General features: G+C 34.3%; 2 protein-coding genes across 5 annotated transcripts; one reads left to right on the top strand and one right to left on the bottom strand.

Moving 5' to 3' along the window:
• Positions 1-442: 442 nt before the first annotated feature.
• Positions 443-5043, bottom strand: LOC134245998 (kelch-like protein 24). Its single transcript, XM_062728244.1, has 4 exons — positions 4836-5043; positions 3118-3369; positions 2433-2614; positions 443-2259 (listed from the first exon to the last, which is right to left on the bottom strand). The coding sequence occupies exons 1-4, from the start codon at positions 4936-4938 to the stop codon at positions 799-801; spliced, it is 1998 nt and encodes a 665-aa protein (XP_062584228.1). The 5' UTR covers positions 4939-5043; the 3' UTR covers positions 443-798.
• On the top strand, positions 4806-20781 carry LOC134245997 (ATP-binding cassette sub-family C member 4-like). 4 transcript variants are annotated; one of them, XM_062728240.1, is made up of 31 exons: positions 4806-4925; positions 5436-5571; positions 6140-6250; positions 7996-8119; positions 9643-9858; positions 9976-10065; positions 10572-10735; positions 11010-11135; positions 11399-11648; positions 12114-12278; positions 12367-12417; positions 12781-12822; positions 13183-13374; positions 13696-13790; positions 13987-14073; positions 15141-15237; positions 15377-15517; positions 15758-15892; positions 16012-16049; positions 16150-16508; positions 16703-16782; positions 17263-17413; positions 17726-17956; positions 18140-18246; positions 18508-18657; positions 18790-18831; positions 18992-19147; positions 19274-19363; positions 19829-20001; positions 20344-20449; positions 20588-20781. In XM_062728240.1, exons 5-31 carry the CDS (start codon positions 9721-9723, stop codon positions 20741-20743), a joined length of 3612 nt encoding a protein of 1203 aa, XP_062584224.1. In that variant the 5' UTR covers positions 4806-4925; positions 5436-5571; positions 6140-6250; positions 7996-8119; positions 9643-9720; the 3' UTR covers positions 20744-20781. The 4 variants fall into 4 exon arrangements, with proteins under 4 accessions (XP_062584224.1, XP_062584225.1, XP_062584226.1 ...); XM_062728241.1 differs by lacking the exon at positions 7996-8119; XM_062728242.1 differs by lacking the exons at positions 4806-4925; positions 5436-5571; positions 6140-6250; positions 7996-8119 and having other exon boundaries at positions 9726-9862.
• Positions 20782-21642: the final 861 nt, after the last annotated feature.

Here is a 21642-nt window from a genome sequence, read left to right as displayed (position 1 = left end):
ATGGCTAGTTTTTCTGTGAGCTGAATTTCAACAAAAGCAAATCAAAAATTTTCTAATCCAATCCTGTGTTGCCAGGTATATTTATATGGTTTTTGAAAAAATGTTCATAGTTCATTTGTCAGACTGACAATTGTTTTTTAAATTATAATATGTACAATATACGGCTTGATAAATTAACATTAATTTTAAAAACCTTTCACAAAATCAGCCCTCATAAGCTGAAAAATCTCACAACATATCTTTTTATAAGATTCAGTTTGTTCAGTTTGATAAATTTGATACACATCAACATTGAACAATCTTAAAAATCAAGATTTCCTTTTGGTATTCTTGAAATGGAATTTGTTGAGTGTTTCTACATTACTTATACTTCCTGCATCCTGTTTTTGTCGCTAATCTCAAGTTGCCACTTTAAAATTGTCAGAAATATCAAACTACAAGATCTCATTTGCAGAATTTAATGTAAACAAGCCAGTGCAAGCATTATTTACAATCAGATTACTCGAGGAAAAACAACAAAATATTTTAATTATTTACTGATAGAAAAGTGTTGAAGTAAAGATTAAGTTTAAGGTTCATTGACCCCCTGATAAAGGGAGATAACTCTCACTGGGTTAAATGACTTTTATTTCTTTACAAAGCTCAAATTTCTTCCTGCAAAATATACTAAAAATATTGCATTCAAGCAAAATTCATAAGGGCAAACAATAGGGCCTTAACATTGAACATTATATTGTAAATCTATTTTTTGTATAAGAGATAAATTTTTTTTAAGTATCAAAGTAATTATTTAAATAATCACTGATAATAAGTATGGTACATGTATTGCTTATCTATGATTCCCTTGTTGCAGGATAGAATAAGTTTAGGAATTGTCATATTTTTAGAGCTCAGTTTGACTGATGTTTCTTTCTTGTTACTTAAGTCTACAAGTGTCATTTTGGAGAAAGCGTCCGGCTTGTGTTCACTGCCTGTTAACACCACCATGTTTCCTCTGAAGTTTGCTATATCTATTACAGGACGCAAGGCTTTGGACAGAATATGATCTAGAAACTTTATATTCACCTTCACTTCTTCATCTTTTTTGCTTTTGATTTCTACATTATAAATTTTACAGTCTGATGATACAAGGATGTTGTCATTGCCTATTTTTAGTAACTTAAAAGGAGGAGAAATGTCCATTGGAATTTGTCCCACTGTAGAAGATTCTCTTTTTCTAGTATCGAAAACTTGAATGTCACTGGACCATGTACCATCCTGCTGAAAACCTCCAAAAATGTAAATTTTCTCTCCAATTACAAAAGAAGCCGCTGAATGAACAGCAGTTGAAATTTCTCCGATGGTTTCCCATTTTCGGCTTCTTATGTTGTAAGACTCAACAGAACTCAGTACATGATTACTGCTTCCAGCCCTTGCCTTAGGGTTTTTGCCTGCTACCACAAAGATGGACTCCCTGACCGCAGCCATGATATGCCCACTTCTCCCCCTCTTCATCTGGGTCTCACACAGTTCCCATTCATTTCTATCATTGTCAAAATGAAGCAGACTCTTTGAATTATTGGTTCCTCCAGCAAGATAGAGATCATTCCGGAAAGAAACCATTTGAAAATCGGTTCCAGGATTGTCTTTAATTGGGATTGGACAGATGGTATACCAGCGAGCCTGCTGGAAGCTGAAGGCCCAAAGACACTTGCCATCCTGATACATCTGTGCTGTTCTCTCCATGTCAAACTCTGTGGTGATCAGGATTACTTCTTCAAGGTCATCACTGTTGCGTAGATGGAACCTGGGAGAACAGTACTCCTGCTGTCTGGCGGGAAGCATATGGAAATTTCTGGCTTCATCCAGATATCTTTTACAGTCTCTATCTTCCGTTAAGAGTTCATCAGTATATAGCTCATTGATGAGGTACTCTGGACTTATCTGTATCATCCTTATGTGTTCAAAAAGTTTTCCTGTGTACTGTTTTCTGTATGCTTCATCTCCCCTTATCCATCGTAAAACTGCCTCACATATTTCTTCTTCACTCACGGGAACTAAGTCATCATCCTTAACAATGCTTTGGACTTCATCAAATTCTAAATCCACAAACTCCTGTGTTTTCCAGAGGCCATTGAATCCTTCCAAGACATATGGCTTGCATTTCTCAAAGAGAGTGTTACATCCAAATGCTCGGGAGATTTTAAACAGTTCCAAGCAATTTTCATTATCCATTCCAGTTCCTAAGAATTGCTCACAGCTCTTTTGCAGTGGCTCAACCTTAAAATATACATATTAATATAGATCTCAGTATTTCGCAGAATGAATTGCATTTAATAAGCCATTTAGACATAGAGGTTTCAATATATCAGTTTTAGGTGCGCTTAAATCTGAAATGCTGAGAAAATTTAAAAGATGTGGAAAATAAGTAGACTAGAATATTTAGATCTCACCTGAAATATGGCAGCTGCTCTTAGTAATGGTACAACATTGTCTTGGGTAATGTTTTCTATTCCTGTGTATATGTATTCCTTGAATGCAGCGAATGTTTCTTTCTCAATGTCTGGAAGCTCCAGACGACTTCCATGTTGTTCCATCATCCCTGAACTGAACATGGCTTTGAAATATGGAGAACCTGCAAGGAGAATGAACTTCAATTGATTCACATGTATCTATTAAGACACATTTATGACTTATTCACCCATACAGTTATACATTTGATTTATGTTATATGTTGTAGTGAACAGGTTTTTTAATGCCTCTTGACAACTAGGCATAAATATTTTACATGTATTTAAACTAATGTAACAATGAAAAAAGGAAAAAAGGAATTCACTGCCCACCCAATATGAAAAAAAAAATGTATTAAAAGGTTTTTACCCCCTTCAATTTTTTTTTCAATTCTGCAATTTAATAAAAACTATGGAGTTTTCAATTTAAGATCAGGGGAGGGCAAACTAATATATATTTAAAGCTGTGTTCTTTACATTGATTCTTTTGTCTAGCATTATCTGGCAAACAGCTGTCATAGGGTCACACACACCAATAATCCAAAATGAAAGTAGAATATATTTGCAAGCTCAATTAACAAAAGCATTCTTTTTTGCAAGTTTGCAATTACGTGCATAAAAGCCCTACCTGCAGACAGTAGGAGTTTATGACAGGGGAAGCTCTGGCCCTGCACAATTATCTCAATGTCCGAGTTCTGTCCCTCCATCCCCATCTCCATTATCCCTGCCATCATGCTCTCTAGGTACCTCTGTCTGGCACTATCCGACAGGTCTTTACCCCAGCTGGAGGAGAAGCTCACCCCTCCACTTGCCCCACCCTGCTCTGCCATGCTGCCGCTGCGAGACGAGGAGGACACTCTTTGTGGTAGATCTCTTTGTCCTATAGCATTAATAGTGCAGGCAGTGCCCATAATTCATGTTTAAACTTCCTTGTTTTGTGTTAGTATGTGTTACTTGTGTGACGTGTCTAATCTTGAGAATCGATTTAAATTTGACCTGACAGGACTTGTTTTGCATTGTAACTTCTTTATGTTTTTAAAATGAAATATTAAAATTTTAAAAAGATTAAAACATGCATGAAATAATTTTTCATGGTTTCAGGGAATTACATTCAATTATTTATAGGTCTACTTGAAATGAGTTCCTTCCTTGAAATATTGAATAATCGTTATTAGACAAGTTTTATAGTTAATTCCAGGAAAAGCTCTGCGGTACATGGTACTAATCAGAAATGGAAGTAAATTATATTTACATTAAAATCTCTTTTGCAAGTTTTTTTAACTGAAATAATTTTTAGATGCTAAAATTATTAAAAATATGAATCATATAGGCATACGTGATTAGGAGTATAAATTTTACATACTCTCAAAGAGCTAGAAAACATACTTTATTTAAGGAAGTTTAGTCACTTGCCATCATGAGGAAGTTTAAGAAAAATAATTTGTTCTCTTTGATATTTTCATTGAATTACAGTCAACAACATTAAAAAACAAAAATAAAATGTTGATTTTTTTTTTCGCTCATGGAATGGATTTATTTTTACACATTTTCATGTAAGAATATAAATCTATTTTGACAACAATTCAAGTAAAAAATCTACCCCTGATTAACAAACATTAGAGGCAGGTGACTTTAAGGGTATAATGTTAGAAAGTTTTCTAAATTACAAGAAAAGTTCTGTCATGAAAAATGTGTGCATGGGTTGATAGAAAATCAATAAACATGGACATTTGGTAGCATAAAATATAATTAATTTTTTAAATAAATCAGAAAAAATTCAAAAGTAATTTGTGAGGAATGATTAAAGCATTGATATGAATTACCACACACACCTGGCATCCAATAGTCCACCCCCCTAAAAAAGTAGCTACTGAAATATCTGATAATGAAGTACAGCCCTACCTGAAGTGTTTGGTTATTTTGATTGATAAAGTTTATATAAGGTACTAACTTTACAACTTATCAAGATAATCTTAATTCATATATTGGTTAAAACTTAAAGATGATAATCTAACCAGCAATTTAATCATCAATTGAATGCATACAGAAGATGTTAAATGAATTCAATTCTTATGCTGCAACTCATGCAGTTACAGAAAAACTGAGTCAGCAGCTGGTACAAACATGTGTACACCTGGTTAATTTGAAACAAAGATCTATGTACACACATATATATTATAACATTAACATGGCATTACATTTTTGACCTCATTCACAATATTGTCTCACGGCTTACAGATATAACTCTAATTTTTTATCTTATCATTTTGACCCAGCTCTAAATTGTTTTGTAGTCCTACACACCTGATAACAGAACAAGTTAATCTTTTCTCCAAAGATACTTACGATTTAGGATGTCTGGAAGTCGCCAGAAAATAGACTGAGGACGACTGAGTTGATTATGTGAGACAAAATCATCGGACTCTTCATCGTCTTGTGAGTAGCTCATCTTGAATTATTCATCAACCTCTTTATCCAGATGATCTTTTTTGTGAATAGCCTTGTAGCTTTAATATTACTGTCTGATAAAGTCAATGATATAAACCAAAGTCCAGTTCATGTGATTATCTGCATTTTATATTTTTTATGTCCTCATGAGGTTTGATAAAGCAAAAGTCAATGTACAGTTTGCTAGCTTTAGACTGAAGCATGGTAAATTATATTTTGAACTGGGAAGTAGAAATAACTTTTATCAAGCTGTACCTTTGATCTTGAAATGAAATGGGAAATTTTAGAAAATAAATTTATGCTGATTAAGATAGGAACTTTATTTTTCCCCCAAATTTGTGTACTGTGCGTATTGTGAAAATTTCACCAAAAGCACAGAACCTAGCTCTTAATTTTGAAGTGTTACACAATCCAAGTCATTGAAAAGTAAACAAGTTAAAATCATTGATACTTGACCTTTGTGAGGATATAATATATTTTTAAACAATTTTATTCTAGGAGCATGATGGTTGGTTAACCTACAGTTTATCTCATCCTTCAAGATGGCAGATAAGGATAAGAATCCAAAGAAAAGCAAAACCACTGGACCATGTCCTTTTGGAAAAGCCAACTGGCTGTCCAAATTCACTTTCTGGTACGTTCTTTGTTAACCATTGCTACTGGCATTTCTGATTCAACATTTCTACTTAAGTGACAACATATATACATAACACTGAATTTAAGGTTCATTGTCGATCTGATAAGAAAGATAACTCTTGGACAGATGACATTTATTTCCTTTATAAAGTTGTGAAGTTAAAAGGTCATATCTGGCAAATGTTCTCCTGCAAGGTATGCTGATATTGTGTGCATTTAGATTAATATGAATTTGATTTTATTGGAAACTTGTTAGTATTAAAGCAGAATTTTACATGTCAGAGTGAACAAACGGAGGTACAGTAAACCTTCTTTTGATATTACCAGGAATTCTAATACATGTACATGAAGAATGATAATACAGTGAAAACTGTCTAATCCGACACCTGTGTAATTTGTCACACTGTGAACATCGATAATAAATTTCATTCCCATTTTACTATTTTCCATGTATTGGTACACTTATCTGACACCCTGTCTATTCTAACATAAAATTCGTCTCCCGGTTCATATCGGATTAGACAGGTTTCACTGTATTTTATATAACTCTGTGTACATGTATATAGGTGGATGTTCCCAGTGTTCCGTTATGGCTTCAGACACCCACTGACACAGGATCACCTCTATGATGTTCTACCGGAGGATGAATCTGGAGTGTTAGGAGACCGCATGGAAAAGTAAGGAATACGCTACTTGGACGTACAAAGAGAGAGAGAGAGAGAGTTTCTTCTTACATTTAATATTAATATATTATGAACCTTAAAAATCATAGCCGATAATTAAAAAAAATATTTAAAAAAATATTAAAGTTTTAATGCAATATCATTCTTTATATTTATACCCCAGTAGTTGCATAAGGTATAATGTTTTTGACCTGTCTGTCAGAGTGTCAGTCAGTCAGTCAGTCCGTCAGTCCTGTTTTTTTGTCAGCACAACTCCTCTTAAACTGCTGCACAGAATTTCATCAAACTTTGCAGATATTTAGGACACAATGTGTAGATGTGCATATTACCAGGAAATTCCGATTCCTTTATTTTTCCGGGAATTTCCACACTTTTTAACTTAGATTTTTGGCCATACCTTGAATATAGAAATGAACAGTTTGTCAGCGCAACTCCTCTTAAACTGCTGCACAGAATTTCATAAAACTTTGGAGATGTTTAGGACACAATGTGTAGATGTGCATATTACCAGGAAATTCCGATTCCTTTATTTTTCCGGGAATTTCCACACTTCTCAAATTAGATTTTTGGCCATACCTTGAATAAAGAGATGAACAGTTTGTCAGCGCAACTCCTCATAAACCGCTGCACAGAATTACCGTACGTCAAACTTTGCAGATATTTAGGACACAATGTGCAGATGTGCATATTACCAGGAAATTCCGATTTCTTTATTTTTCTGGGAATTTCCACACTTTTTAACTTAGATTTTTGGCCATACCTTGAATATAGAGATGAACAGTTTGTCGGCGCAACTCCTCTTAAACTGCTGCACAGAATTTCATCAAACTTTAGGGATATTTAGGACACAATGTATAGATGTGCATATTAACAGGAAATTCTGATTCCTTCATTTTTTTGGGAATTTCCACACTTTTCAACTTAGATTTTTGGCCATATCTTGAATATAGAGATGAACAGATTGTCAGTGCGACTCCTCTAAAACTGATGCACAGAATTTCATCAAACTTAAGAGATATCTAGGACACAATGTGTAGATGTGCATATTACCAGGAAATTCCGATTCCTTTATTTTTTATGCGAATTTCCGCACTTAAAACTTATATTTTTGGCTATACCATGAATATTGAGATGAACAGTTTGTCAGTGCAACTCCTCTTAAACCGATCCGATGCACAGAATTTCATCAAACTTTGCAGATATTTAGGACACAATGTGTAGACGTGCATATAACCGGGAAATTCTGATTCCTTTATTTTTTCTGGGATTTTCAGCACTTTGAGTTTTGGGGGAGCGTGGGGTATGTGAGCTTGCTCACTTTTTCTTTCATTTTTTTAAATTTTGAAGATGACTGTTTAAAGAAACTAAATGACTTGTATAGAATTGGAAGGTGTAACCATATAGGGATCTAAATGAGGGTTTAGGAGGTCTTACACCCTCCTGAACAATTTTTTATCACTCCACTCAACCCCCACTCCCCATAAAAAATGCTAAATCTTTGGAACCCTTAAAATTCCCTGTGCATGCATAAAACAAGGCTTCCTTCTGAAGACGGTAATTTAATTCAGTTGGGAAAATAAATTTTTCACTCAAATAGAAGTTGAAGCCCCTTCCTCCCTCCCCCCCCCCCTTGTCATTGTGCAGTTATATATACCTGCATGGTAACTTTTTTAAGGAACATATTACTGTCATCCCATTATAATTTCTTTATCTTATACACTGCCTTCTTTTTCTCGTAGATCATGGGATGCCCATGTAAAGAGGTGTAGGGAGAAAAACAAGTAGAAGCCAAGTCTTTACTGGGCAGTGATTCTGGAGTTCAAATGGGAGTGGGGCATTAATGGCATATTCCTAGTCATCTCTGTGAGTCTAGTGCCATATTCCAAGCCATGTCTGCATATGGCATATTCTTAGCAATGCCTATGAGTCTATAGTGACTTATGCCTAGTAACTCTGTTATTGTAGTGTTATTGTAGTGGCTTACTCCCATACATGTTAACCTATTGTGATGAAAAAGAGGGAGATTCAGACCTCAAAAGCGGTAGCATTGCGCGCGTGTTGTTGAACGCTTGGATTATCGATATCTTTCATGTAATATACATGTATATTATAAGTCTTAAATGAAATCAGGTACCTACACTTATTAATCTTAAATATCAACAGCAAAGAAGAAGACAGAAACACCTTAAATTTGACATAAATTGTACAAATTCAAATATTTTTCATGCTCATCATTTTGCTTGGATTGGCTGCTTTACTTAGCCTTGTGAAGAGTGATCTTTGCTGATATAGCCTAGAAGCAATAATTCAAAATATTCATTCAGTTTTTAAACAAAACAAATGATAAAATGGTTTAATCTAGATCTAAAACAAGTTCCTATCTTTCGTTATATAAATCAGATTTCCCGCGATGATCGAAAACGAAAGTAGAGATGTGCCACATGGCTTGGTCAATCGAGTGATTTCTATTGACTTTATTGATAAAGTTGTGAGCTTCTGTGCTTTTAAAGACGATGTCAAATGTTTTCATCTAATTCTTAAAAGCTGTATCTCCATTCTCATGGCAGGGATGTTGATTAATTTATCGTAACCAATGTAATCACTGGTAGTTTTGTGTTGTTGTCGTTGTCAAATCCGTGCTTGAAATCTAAGTACAAAAAAAGCGTTTGTATGATTCCGAGTCAAATCACGCGATATCTAGCGAGATTTTATGAGAGTGGCTTCAAAAATGGATACCCAAGCGAACCAAAAATACTTTAGACGCAGCTTTTGTGGAAAAGCGGTAGATTTCTGCATTAAATCGGTAGGCGGGAGATGGAGTGAAAAAGCGGTAGACTCCCGCCTAAATCGGGAGAGTTAACATGTATGCTTACTCCTTATAGTGGTGATTTCTTGTAATCCCTACAAGTCTAATGTCATATTCCTAGTATTTTCTGCAAATCCAGTGGCATACTCTTTTTAATCCTTAAATAGCTTAATGAAGCATAAAAGCAGCATTAATTAATGAAAACTCCAGTCTAAAAAAATAGTGTGCCAATTCTGTGTACATGTACTGGTATAAATAGAAATAGCATTATCCCTCTCCTGCATCCTGACCCTCCTTTCTCCTGATTTTAATCCAGTGCATGTGTAGAACTTGATTAGCTAATTGCTTTTGTGTTTGCTTTTCATGTGGTGTTTCAAAGCTACATGTACATGATTTTTTTTTTTTGCCATATTAACTAAATTTTGTTATCGATCTTTTTGAAAAAGTTTATATTAAGCATTTGTTTCAAATCAGATCAGATATATTTTTTATGAAACATCCTTGATAAAGAAAGTGACTACTCAGTTTCTTGCACTAGTGTATGAACTTTATCCAAACTCCATCAAAATACATTTTTTAGGAAGCAATCCGGATTTTACAGCCCTTTCTGGCAGGTCAGATTGTGTCCTACTTCCAGCCTGGCTCCACCCTGTCTAAGATGGAGGTGTACATTTATGCTACTGTGATGGGGGTCTGCATCATGATAGAGCTTCTTAACAATCCAAAGTATTTCTTCACCTGCCACCATCTTGCTCTGAAAATGAAAGTAGCTGTGGCTAGTCTTATTTACAGAAAGGCAGGTTTGCTCTACTGATTTCAGAACCAAGTATGTCAGATTTTTTTAAAAATTTTTATTATTGTGTGAGGTGTGTGTATGTGTATGTGTTTATTCATCAAAAATTAAATATTTCAGATCTTGAAAATGAGCAGCTGGTCAAAACATGCGACAACATCAGGACAAATTATCAACCATTTATCAACTGATTTAGAAAAATTTACATATGTAAGTATGATAGTATTTGCATTATTTTTTCTTTCTGATGTACAAAAAGGGGGGAAGTTAAGTCCCATTCCTGCTGTCCAACAGAAAATTTTTGGGTTTACTACTATTTTGACAGCTGGACATGTAGCAGTTAAGTTTGTTTTATTGGATTTGTTGACTAAATTTTTTTTTCAGTATGTTATTTACCAGTAGATTAATTAGTACTTGACTTGATTAGCAGCCAGGATAGTAGATCATGTTTGATTTTGTTTGATTCATACACTGTGACAATTTATCATGCAGCTAAAAAAATACACATAATACTACCTACAGGTGCTTTAAAAGGAAAGCTTTCCAGTACAGCGTATTAGCATCTGAGAAAGTTTTGTTGAGTTCAGTGACATCTGTAAGCATATTATCTATCAAAAACAATGATTCTTTTAAAATGATTAACCTTATACCTGAACTGGTGACTGAAAGTGTTTAGCAAAATTAAAAAAAGAGTACTTCGTCCTGTATTTCTTCAGACTCTGGAGAGTTTCCACTTCTGCTGGCTGGGTCCCCTGGAGATCGGTATCATCATGTACCTGCTGTACAGACAGATTGGGTACATCGGTCTTCTGATTCTGGTGGTCATTGTTGTCCTTCTACCTCTCCAGGTCATCCTAGGCTGGCTCTATGGAAAACTAAGGTCTGTACAATACTGCTTCTATATCCACTGTAAAGATACATGTTAAAAATATGTACTGTGAAAACAGTTTAATCCGATACCTGTGAAATCCGTCATACTGTGAATTCCATGTTTTTCTACACTGTGCATTCTGATACCCTGTCTATTTTGATTTTAGACACAAAGTTTGAGTCCAAAAAAATGTGGGATTAGATAGGTTTCACTGTATTGCATGTAATTGGGTAATGAGTAGTTATTTGTTGTTTTTTTCATTTGTGTGTACATATATTTTTAGGATGACAATAGGTGCAGCGGGGGATAAGAGGATTCATTTGATGAACCAGATCATCGCTGGAATGAGGGTCATCAAAATGTACTGCTGGGAGAAACCCTTCAGTGAAATCATATTTAAACTCAGAAGGTAACTCAAATATGAAAAATAAATTTACTTAAACTTGTATTGTACAGTCTACATTTATTAACAAGATATTTTGATCTCTTGAATTCTCTTCAAATAATTTGCTTGGATGGGATATTGTGACCAGAGAGAATACCGGTATTATTTCAGTAGTTGTTAGTAAAAATTCAGAAAATACATACATTTTGGGATGGGAAAAAAAAATACTTACTAGTAAATTGAATTATGGTAAATTTTGGTTTAGGATTTGAAAATGTTGATTTCAGGGCAGAGATGGCCCAGATATGGAAGGCTTACATCTGGAAGGCCATCAACATAGGGGTTTTCCAGACAGCCACCATGATTATCATCATGTTTGTGTTTGGGCTGGCCTGGTACATGGGGGTTCCCCTCTCCACACAGAAGATCTATAGTGCCCTGGGGTGGGTCTTCTGTCTGCGATTGACCATCTTCTTGTTTATGATGTACATGGTGGAGGATAATAAACAACTGGCCTCAGCACTCAAACGAATACAGGTAAACTGTTCGATCATCCATCTAATAAATAAAGACAAGCACTTGCATCTATATACGGTACTATCCTTTACTTGAGGGAAGACTTATTTTTAACTTTCGAGAATACAAAATTTTAGATCGTCCCCTTCTATGAACAGACAAAAAGTTGTAACCATTATTCTTCCAATTAATACAAAATAACATTTCCATCATCCCTATTATAAATACAGGCACATTTTCAGTTCATTCCTCTACTAAATAGAGTATTTCTTTAATAAGTATTAAGACATTCTTCCATTGGATATACACTATTACATCTGTGACCCATCCAAGGATTAGATAGGATTTAATGTACTCACTCTAATGAATAAAAATAAACTTTTCCATCCTTCCATCAATAAATAAGGGTTTACTTTACTCCATATCTGTAATGAATGTACATTATCTGACAGAACCCATTCCAACTTGCACTGTATATTATTTCAGTCTTTTCTTGCAGTGGACGATATGAAGATGTTTCCTGAGTTTGAAGAAATGACAAAATCCATGGAAGATGCTGGTGTGTCTGTCTGCATCCAAGATGTGACTGCTAGCTGGCACATTCCCAATGATACAGACAAGGATGAGGTCACTGACAAACTTGTGGACAAAGTAAGTGTATAATCATCTGGTTTTTGAAAATAAGCATGCATATCTTATCAAGTATATACAGTACAATTACTTGTGTTTCATTTTTCAGGAGATGACTCAGACATTTTCTTTGAAGAACATCAATTTAAATGTCAAACAGGTAATTTCTTCTAAAAATGATTTCTTTTCTGCCCATAAATGAATATTTATTTATCTGTGAAAGTAGAGGATATGCACTGTATATTTTCATTAACCAAAATTTCGCAGATGTTTTCAAATGTAAAGAAACAATTTTCCAAGTATTATTTATCAGAATATGAATGTGCATTTTAAGGATATGTAATATACTTACATCACAGATGTTTGAGATTCTATCCTAATTCATCAGAATTATCTTGAAAAACTCCTCTGAAATCAGAACAAGTATAGTAAAGGGAATACACAGAAATAATAGTTTTAGTCAAACATATTCTATAACATCTAATGTTTTTATTGATTGTAAGAATGTTTTAAACATTTCCAGGGAGAACTGCTGGCAGTAGTTGGACCAGTAGGGGCAGGAAAGGTATGGTGTTAAGACAGAGGAGGGGAATCCTAAATTTAAAGAATTTGTGTCAAAGTCCTTTGAATCTCTTAGGGGAAATATGATGATACAAAAAAAAAACTTTTATCAGAAGCCTAAAAACAACAACTTATATCATGGTTATACATGTATCTTAAAAATGCATGGGCATAAATTTCATAGTTATAAAAATTGTTCATTCAAAATTTATGCAGGTTATGTATTTTCTTTCAACAGCTGCAACATTTATTCCAGTACTATCAACCAAAGAAAGAATTTTATTGTTTAATTGAATAAGGTATTGAGGTCAATAATAATTATCAACTTTTTTTAACAGTATCAATAAGATTGATTTCTTTTCAGTCGTCCTTGCTGTTGAGTATCCTGAAGGAGTTGCCCCCGACCCTGGGGAAGCTGCAGGTTCTGGGGAGTGTTGGGTATGCCTCTCAGACTCCATGGGTGGTGTCAGGGACACTGCAGGCCAACATTACATTTGGGGAGGAGATCCATGAGGACCGGTACCACAGAGTCCTCCGTGCCTGTGCTCTCTATAAGGTTAGAAAAGATTTCATCTTTTGTTTTTATCGTTCTGTCTGTAATCCTATGTTAAACAATGCTATATATCAAATGAGGAAAAACATGGATTACTTGCAGATAAAAAAGCACAAATTATTTTTTATTGTTCTGAAAAAAATTAATTTTCAATTAGCATTCTAATTGATCTTTTCTAAAAACAAAAAAAAAACAACAAACAAACAAAAACAAAAACCAGTTAATTTATTGTGGAATGTAAACTATTAGATAGAGTATATTGGTGGTTTATTCAGTATTGTGCAGCTGATTATTTCAATATTTTCATAGAATGTCTCTATGTAGGATTTAGAGCAGATGAAGTATGGAGACCAGACCAGGGTTGGGGAGAGGGGACTGTTGCTCAGTGGGGGACAGAAGGCAAGGCTAACACTTTCCAGGTATTCATTATATTGTAAAATTACTTGTCACAACATTTCAGTATAACTTACCAGTATTTGGAATGTCGTGATTAAAACATTGTGTACTGTCATGTAATTCAAATGCCAATTTTTTCAAGCCCAAATATTTAACAACTAAGAGAATTTACATATGCTATAATGTACCCTAATTGACTGTGTCCGCTATACATTTCAGAACTGTCTATAGAGAGGCTGATGTGTACCTCCTGGATGACCCTCTTGGAGCTGTGGACACTGATGTAGGCAGCCATCTTTTTCAAAAGTGGGTCAATTTTTAGCTCTACTGGTCAGAGACCAGAAGAGCTTATGCGATAGTAATGCGTCCGGCGTCCGTCCGTCTGTCTGTCTGTCTGTCTGTCTGTCCGTCTGTCTGTCTGTAAACAATTTTTCAAAATGCTACTCCTCCTACAGTTTTGGTCTGATTTCAATATAACTTGGCACACAAGTAGACTACACTAAGATACATAATTCTGTGTATCGGTTTTTGATTTCGATGAACGGTGTTGCCGTGGTTACTAAAAATAGAAATTTCTGTGAAATTCTTTCAAAATGCTACTCCTCCTACAGTTTTAGTCTGATTTCAATATTACTTGGCACACAAGTAGACTACACTAAGATACACAATTCTGTGTATCGGTTTTTGATTATGATGAACGGTGTTGCTGTGGTTACTAAAAATAGAAATTTCTGTGAAATTCTTTCAAAATGCTACTCCTTCTACAGTTTTAGTCTAATTTCAATATAACTTGGCACACAAGTAGACTACAATAAGATACATATTTCTGTGTATCGGTTTTTGATTTCGATGAACGGTGTTGCCGTGGTTACTAAAAATAGAAATTTCTGTGAAATTCTTTCAAAATGCTACTCCTTCTACAGTTTTAGTCTGATTTCAATATAACTTGGCACACAAGTAGACTACAATAAGATACATAATTCTGTATATCGGTTTTTGATTTCGATGAACGGTGTTGCCGTGGTTGCTAAAAATAGACATTTCTGTGAAATTCTTTCAAAATGCTACTCCAAATACAATTTTAGTCTGATTATAATATAAATGTGGCATGCAAGTAGACTGCACTAAGAACATAAAGAGACTTAATCAAGGATCATTATTCTATTTATTGCTGTTGAAAAGTTTCAATTTCCAACTGCTTAAGTACTTTTCTCTTCCTTTGCTATAAGTACAAACCAGTAGAGCTTCAGTCTCGACAGAGACTTCTGGTTTTTACTGTCTAGGAAAAGTTTATATATATGAGAGAAAATATACAATTTTAAGGAAGAGGAAGCTGGGAATTGAATTTTACTTGTCATTGTGTGCCATTGTAGGTGTATTTGTGATTTTTTGAAAGGCAAGACAAGAATCCTTGTTACCCATCAACTGCAGTATCTTAGATCTGCTGACAGGATTATCATCCTCAATGAGGTTTGTTTCATTGAAGTCTATACAATGTTCAGCTATGTATTACTGTTATTAAAGCTGTAAATGAATAGAAATAAAACATGCTTATGATAAAATATAATTCGGTAAGTCTGATATATCATTCTATTTTTCCTTTGTTCAGGGGAGAGTAGTGAATTGTGGTACTTACGATGAACTTGTGAAACAAGGAACAGAATTTTCGACAATCCTTTCTGATTATGACAAGGATTTAGAGAAGAAAGAAGGAGAGGAGGAGAAGAATGAAAAACTGAAAGGAGAAGAAGTAAACAATAAGTTAATTTTTTTTAATAACCAAAGTTTTTATGAGTAAAATGTGATTTCCCTAGCTTTAATGGCAGAAAATTGAAACGGCAAACATGGAAATTTGAGGTAGGAAATTAGTTCAAAAAGAAAAATGAAATTTTTTATACATGTACCTATACACATGTTTTTAAAAGTCTTGAAAATAAAAGAAGCAATTTTAAGTGTTTTTGCTTGAATTTACAGAGTATTAATATTTCAGAATACAAAAGAGAATAAACAGGAGGAATTCTCAAAGTATGGTGGTGTAGGATGGAAAGTGTACAAGGATTATTTTTTGACAGGACATCCCTGGTTGTATTTACCTATTGTCATACTTCTTCTAATGGCTACTTATGTGAGTGTCCTATTTTGTACTAGTGCATCACTCTCTAAATGTACTCATATTTAGTTGTCTCTGCAATATGAAATTTGGTAAAGGAAGTCTCTTTCATTGGGTTTGCTTTTATATTTCAGTCTTCCTATGGGTATGCTGACTGGCATTTTGCTAAGTGGTGAGTTTTATAAGGACATTAAATATATGGTACATGGTATTCTACAGAGACCATGCAAACAACAATCAGCAAGATAAATTTACAATGTTGTTTATTTCAGGGCAGAATCAGCTGATTTACTAAACCTTCAGAGACAAACTGGACAATCATCTGTAAATTTGAACCCTATCATCAGTATGTCAAATCAATCACTTAAACAAAACATGACTTACAACGTCTTCCCCCTAAATCACACCACTCTACCGTCCAATGGTTCCTCCCTTGTAACTTCTATCCAGCATCGTGTTGATCTATTCATGAAGACCTATCTAGTCGCCATATCTATATTCATTGTGGGTGTCTCCCTCTTTGGAATGGCATATTTTAGAATGTCAGTCTGCATTAGTAAGAAGCTTCACAACACCATGTTTGATATTGTCATCGGAGCCAAAACACATTTCTTTGATTCTAATCCTGTTGGTAAGTGAATTTATTAATCTCTTTCAAGATATATTTTTTACTGCGTGACATGTGTTGCAAATTTTTTGAGAATCTTGTTGTAGCTGAATACAATATTGGATAATGAAAGTACTCTGTGACTGTGTTCATAGCATAAATCAATTTCATGTAAAAAAAAAAAAAATTCAATACTAGCATTTGTATTTTTTATTCAGGTCAGATATTGAACAAATTTGCCAGAGACCTTGGAATGATAGATTCTGTGATACCATCTTTAGCGTATGCTGTGATAGAGGTACTGTAGATCACTATATTTTCGCGACACCTTATTTTGGCGAGATAGTCATTGACTGATTATTATACGCAAGATTTAAATTTTCGCGAGCACACTGTCTCGCGTAATTACGCGAAAATAAAGTCCTCGCGAATAAAAAGTAATTTACAGTATATACATCCGAGTTGTTCAGCACTGTTTCCAAACAATTGTACCCCAATGATTCGGGCTCTCCAGAGCTCATGAATACTAGAGGTTTAAAGTTGATTTTAATGATACAACTGACAAGATGTCTCAAGCTTTTGTTACATGTACAATATTTTAGATATTGTTTCAAGAATAAGGGTTGGTTATAAATATTTATACAATAGTTAAGCTAATATAAAAGTGTACTGCATTGTTACATTTAATTTTACCTCTTTATGACCTAGCTGATATAAATGTTTTAAAAAAATCATTTTTTCTACCAACTTCTCAAATCTGTATGTCTTGTTTGTTTAGACCTCCATTCGCCTGTTGATGCAGATCGTCATCACCTGTATTGTGAATCCTTACCTGTTATTACCATTAACACCGTTAGTCATCCTCATCTACTTACTCCGTCAGTTCGCGCTACCAACCACCAGAAACATGAAACGATTAGATTCTGTCAGTAAGTGTTGATTCCCAAAATTTAATTTTTGAAAGCATCATATATATACATGTACATGCAAATCCTTACTTATGTAAAGCATCTAATTTTTTATACATGTATACTTGTGGCCAAAGTTTGTCATCATTGTGTTGATTTAGGGTAAATTTGTTTAATTGGTTTTGCTTTCTTGACTTTAAAAAAAAATAATACAGTGGTAGACAGATCAGGTCTATTCAGTATGTACTTAATAAAAACATGTGAGAGAAATTCACTTTTAAATTAATAATCATATAATAATTGCCCACAATATAAACCATTTCTGTGTTTCAGCCCAGAGTCCAGTGTTTTCCCATATATCTGACACTTTAGTAGGACTGCAGTCCATTCGAGCGCTGGGAATGAACCAAAAGTTCCTGACGGACTTTGACAGGTTACAGAACAAGCACACCATTGCAGCCTTCATGTTCCTGGCCTGTAACAGATGGTTCAGTCTGCGCTCGCTGTTCTGTCTCAATGTCTACTTCATTCTAGTCATATTCTTATCTCTGGCTCTCAGAGACTGTAAGAATTTTATATGTTTTTCTTTCTGATGTATAAAAGTTATTGCAAACATTTTTTTTTTAAATCCTTTAAGCAGTTTCAAACAAATTATTGTGTTTTAATTGTATGTTCATTGTAAATAATTTTAAAATTAATAAGGATGTAAATTGTACAGTTCGTATGACTGTGTGTCTTGTTCTTCAGCTATTGGACTGTCGGGAGGTTTGTTTGGAATGGCCATTAACTACCTCCTTGTAATGGCTAATCCATTTGAATACCTAATGAGGGTGTCCACCTCACTTAACACACAGGTAAAAATTTATTTGTCATTGATAAGTAAAGACATGCATATCTAAATGACGTGAATTTGGGTTCTTCAAATATTTCTATTTAAGAATTTCCTTAGAATATCACTTACATTATAGAATTCTTTTTCTCCTTAATTTTTAACATTTTTTTAAAACAAAAAAATATATTAAAGTGATACATCAGGGACAATTCCTGCAAATTTATCATAATTTTGCCAAAGAAATTTTATTGATCTATTAAAATTGAAGAATCTTGAATTGTAGATGACTTCAGTAGAGAGAATTTTGTCATACACAAAATTAGAACAGGAGGCCCCCAAAGTGTCTGAATTCCCTCCTGCCCCCTCCTGGCCTCTGAATGGGGAGATAAAACTAGTCAACGTGGGACTACAGTACTCAGATGATACTGACCAGGTCCTACACAACATCTCCTGTCACATCCACAGTCAGGAAAAGGTAGGAATAATATACTGACAGGTCCTACACAACATCTCCTGTCACATCCACAGTCAGGAAAAGGTAGGAATAATACATGTATACTGACAGGTCCTACACAATATCTCCTGTCACATCCACAGTCAGGAAAAGGTACAAATGTCCTATTCAAGGGGAGTACAGTCAAACACATGTATTCTAATTTCAAAAAGTCATCAATATTAAAAATGGTAACATTGTATTACATGTAGTATCAACTGCACGTGCATGTTTGGGATATAAATAATCCTTTAATATCTAATTCTTGCATTAGATTGGAATTGTGGGTAGGACGGGAGCAGGGAAGAGTTCATTACTGGCAGCCTTGCTGAGGCTGGCGGAACCCACGGGAGAGATCCTTATTGATGATGTCAATGTACTGAAGATAGGTCTTCACGAACTCCGCAGCAAGATCTCAGTCATTCCACAGGTAACTTGATTGTTATAAAAAAAGAGATTTACAAATGATTACTCATTTGCTCTGTACTTCTGCCTCTAAAATTAAAATGGTATTTATAAATTTTGACTGAAGTTAAGTTTGCAATTTTTTTAACAGGATCCAATTCTGTTCAGTGGTACTTTGAGGAAGAATTTGGATCCATTTGAAGAATACACAGATGACCAGTTATGGGATTCACTGGAACAGGTAGGTTTATACGATACAACTCATTTACTAGTTAAATAATTAGGACACCTGGCTGTCAGAGACTGTAAAAATTTGAGGAAAAGAGCATTTGTAAGAAAACTATTTTGGACATTTTTGCAAAAAGGTTCCAAAATAAATTCTGAAAAGAAAAAGGTTCGGCAATTTCCTGCTGTTTTCTGAGCATGCAACAGTGGATTATATCAATTTGAATACTTAATAAAATATGTGCATGCATTTAAAAAATGGCTGCCTTCCAGTACATACGTGCTTGTGTTTATTTCTGGATATTTCTTAATATCAGGTTACACTGTATTTTATAAATAAAGATTTTTTAGTGGTTTTACATTTAAATGCGACCTTAATTATTTGGATAAAGAATTATGGTATCCAAATAAAATACCATGATTTTTTGCTTAGAAAAAATGATTTCTTTAAATAACTTGTTTGATAATACTTATTCTACAGGTGCAGCTCAAAAATAAAGTTCAGAGTGAGAGTGAGGGTCTGTACATGGAGATGACAGAGAGTGGACAGAACCTGAGTGTGGGACAGAGACAGCTGGTGTGTCTGGCCCGGGCTGTCCTCAGACAGAACAAGATCCTGGTGCTGGACGAGGCCACCGCCAATGTCGACCACAAGTAGGAGGTTCTACAGCGAAAACTGTCTAATCCAATGCCTGCGTAATCTGTCGTACTGTGAATTCTGATGTTAAATTTCCCATTTTACTATTTTCTTTGTGTTTTCACACTGTGCAATTCGACCCTCTGTCTATTCCAACACAATATTTGTCCCCCAGTGCATGTTGGATTAGACAGGTTTCACTGTACCTTAGTTAAATGAAAAAGTTATCTATGTTGCACATATTTAGATGCAGATGCCAGAGATCTGTGTTTTATGGACTAGCTCTTCTCAGATTTGTATTGCTTATAGACTTTTAGAAATTAATCACTGTTTGTAATCTTCATCTTTTTCATTTATAGCACAGACAATTTAATTCAGGAGACTATCAGAACCCGGTTCATGAAATGTACAGTTTTAACAGTGGCCCACAGAATCCATACCATCATGGACTCGGACAGAGTTATGGTAAACTACTCAACTCTTTATCCATTATATAATTCAAAAAGGAAAATCTCAAATAGCTGTCTAAGTTTTTCTTGGTGAATCTGAATGCTGAGGCAGCTGAGATTATTTTATATTATCAATGCATTTTTCTAATTCCAGGTTTTGGAACATGGAAAACTTGTTGAATTTGATACGCCTTACAAATTACTTCAGATCAAAGATGGATTTTTCACAAATTTGGTTCAACAAACTGGAAAGGCCCAGGCAAAGCATTTACTGACATTAGCTGAAAAATACCACAATGAAAGATCATGATAAATTAATTTTTTGGCATATAATAAATGGAAAAAATATGTATTTGAGTTATTTGTCTGTTATTTAGATAAGTCGTTGTTCATGTACTTAACTATTGTCATAAAACTTCATCAAGTGACCTATTAATACATAGATAGGTTTGTAGGGTAGACAACGTGTTCTCTGATCAAAATCTTGAGTCAACCTCAGTTGGTTAACATCAAACTTAGTACAATGGTTTTCTTTAAGAAGTAGATGATCCTTATTGATTTTGAGGTCAAAAGATTAAGGGTAAAACTACTCAAGACAAAGAAAATATATCTGCTCAATATCTTCAGAACCCTTTGCATGGCTGTCATCAATCATAACATTGTTTCCCTACAAGAGGAAATTGAGTCCTCTTTAAACTTTAAGGATACATACCACAAACAAATTTTCTTATCTCCCACACAGAAGAGTTACTCTGGTATTTTTTAATATTTCTTTCATTGGAAATATAATTTATAGATTTTAGTTGTGTAAAGTGTTGAAATACACTCTTGAACATATCCACTTTGGAGTAGGAAAACTGAATACATTTTATAAACTTTAAAAAATATGCTGAATTGTAAAGCTGCATTTTTGTACTTTTGCCAAATTATTTGACTTGGCCAAACATTAACTTGTTTAACTAAACAAATATCACTTCTGCAATTATAAAGGCACCTAATTTAGCAAAGATATCTGAAATTTGGAAGAAAAAACTTGGTGTTATCCTTTTATCCTTAAAATCACAAGCTCAAGGGTCAAAGTGAACATGGGAAAATTTTGACCAATCAATATTTTGACGAGCCTATGTTTGAAGGATATCAAATATGGTACACTGGTCCATCTCGGGGATAGATTTTGAGGTCACAAAGTCAAACTTGAACTGCTTTTCC

Source organism: Saccostrea cucullata, unplaced genomic scaffold, assembly GCF_032062105.1.
Source record: "Saccostrea cucullata isolate Sc308-1 unplaced genomic scaffold, CSIRO_AGI_Scuc_v1 ctg342, whole genome shotgun sequence".
In the NCBI taxonomy this organism is placed as follows: Eukaryota; Metazoa; Mollusca; class Bivalvia; order Ostreida; family Ostreidae; genus Saccostrea; species Saccostrea cuccullata.
Note: the sequence above shows the minus strand (reverse complement) of the source record. Positions and strands in the feature narration are given on the sequence as shown.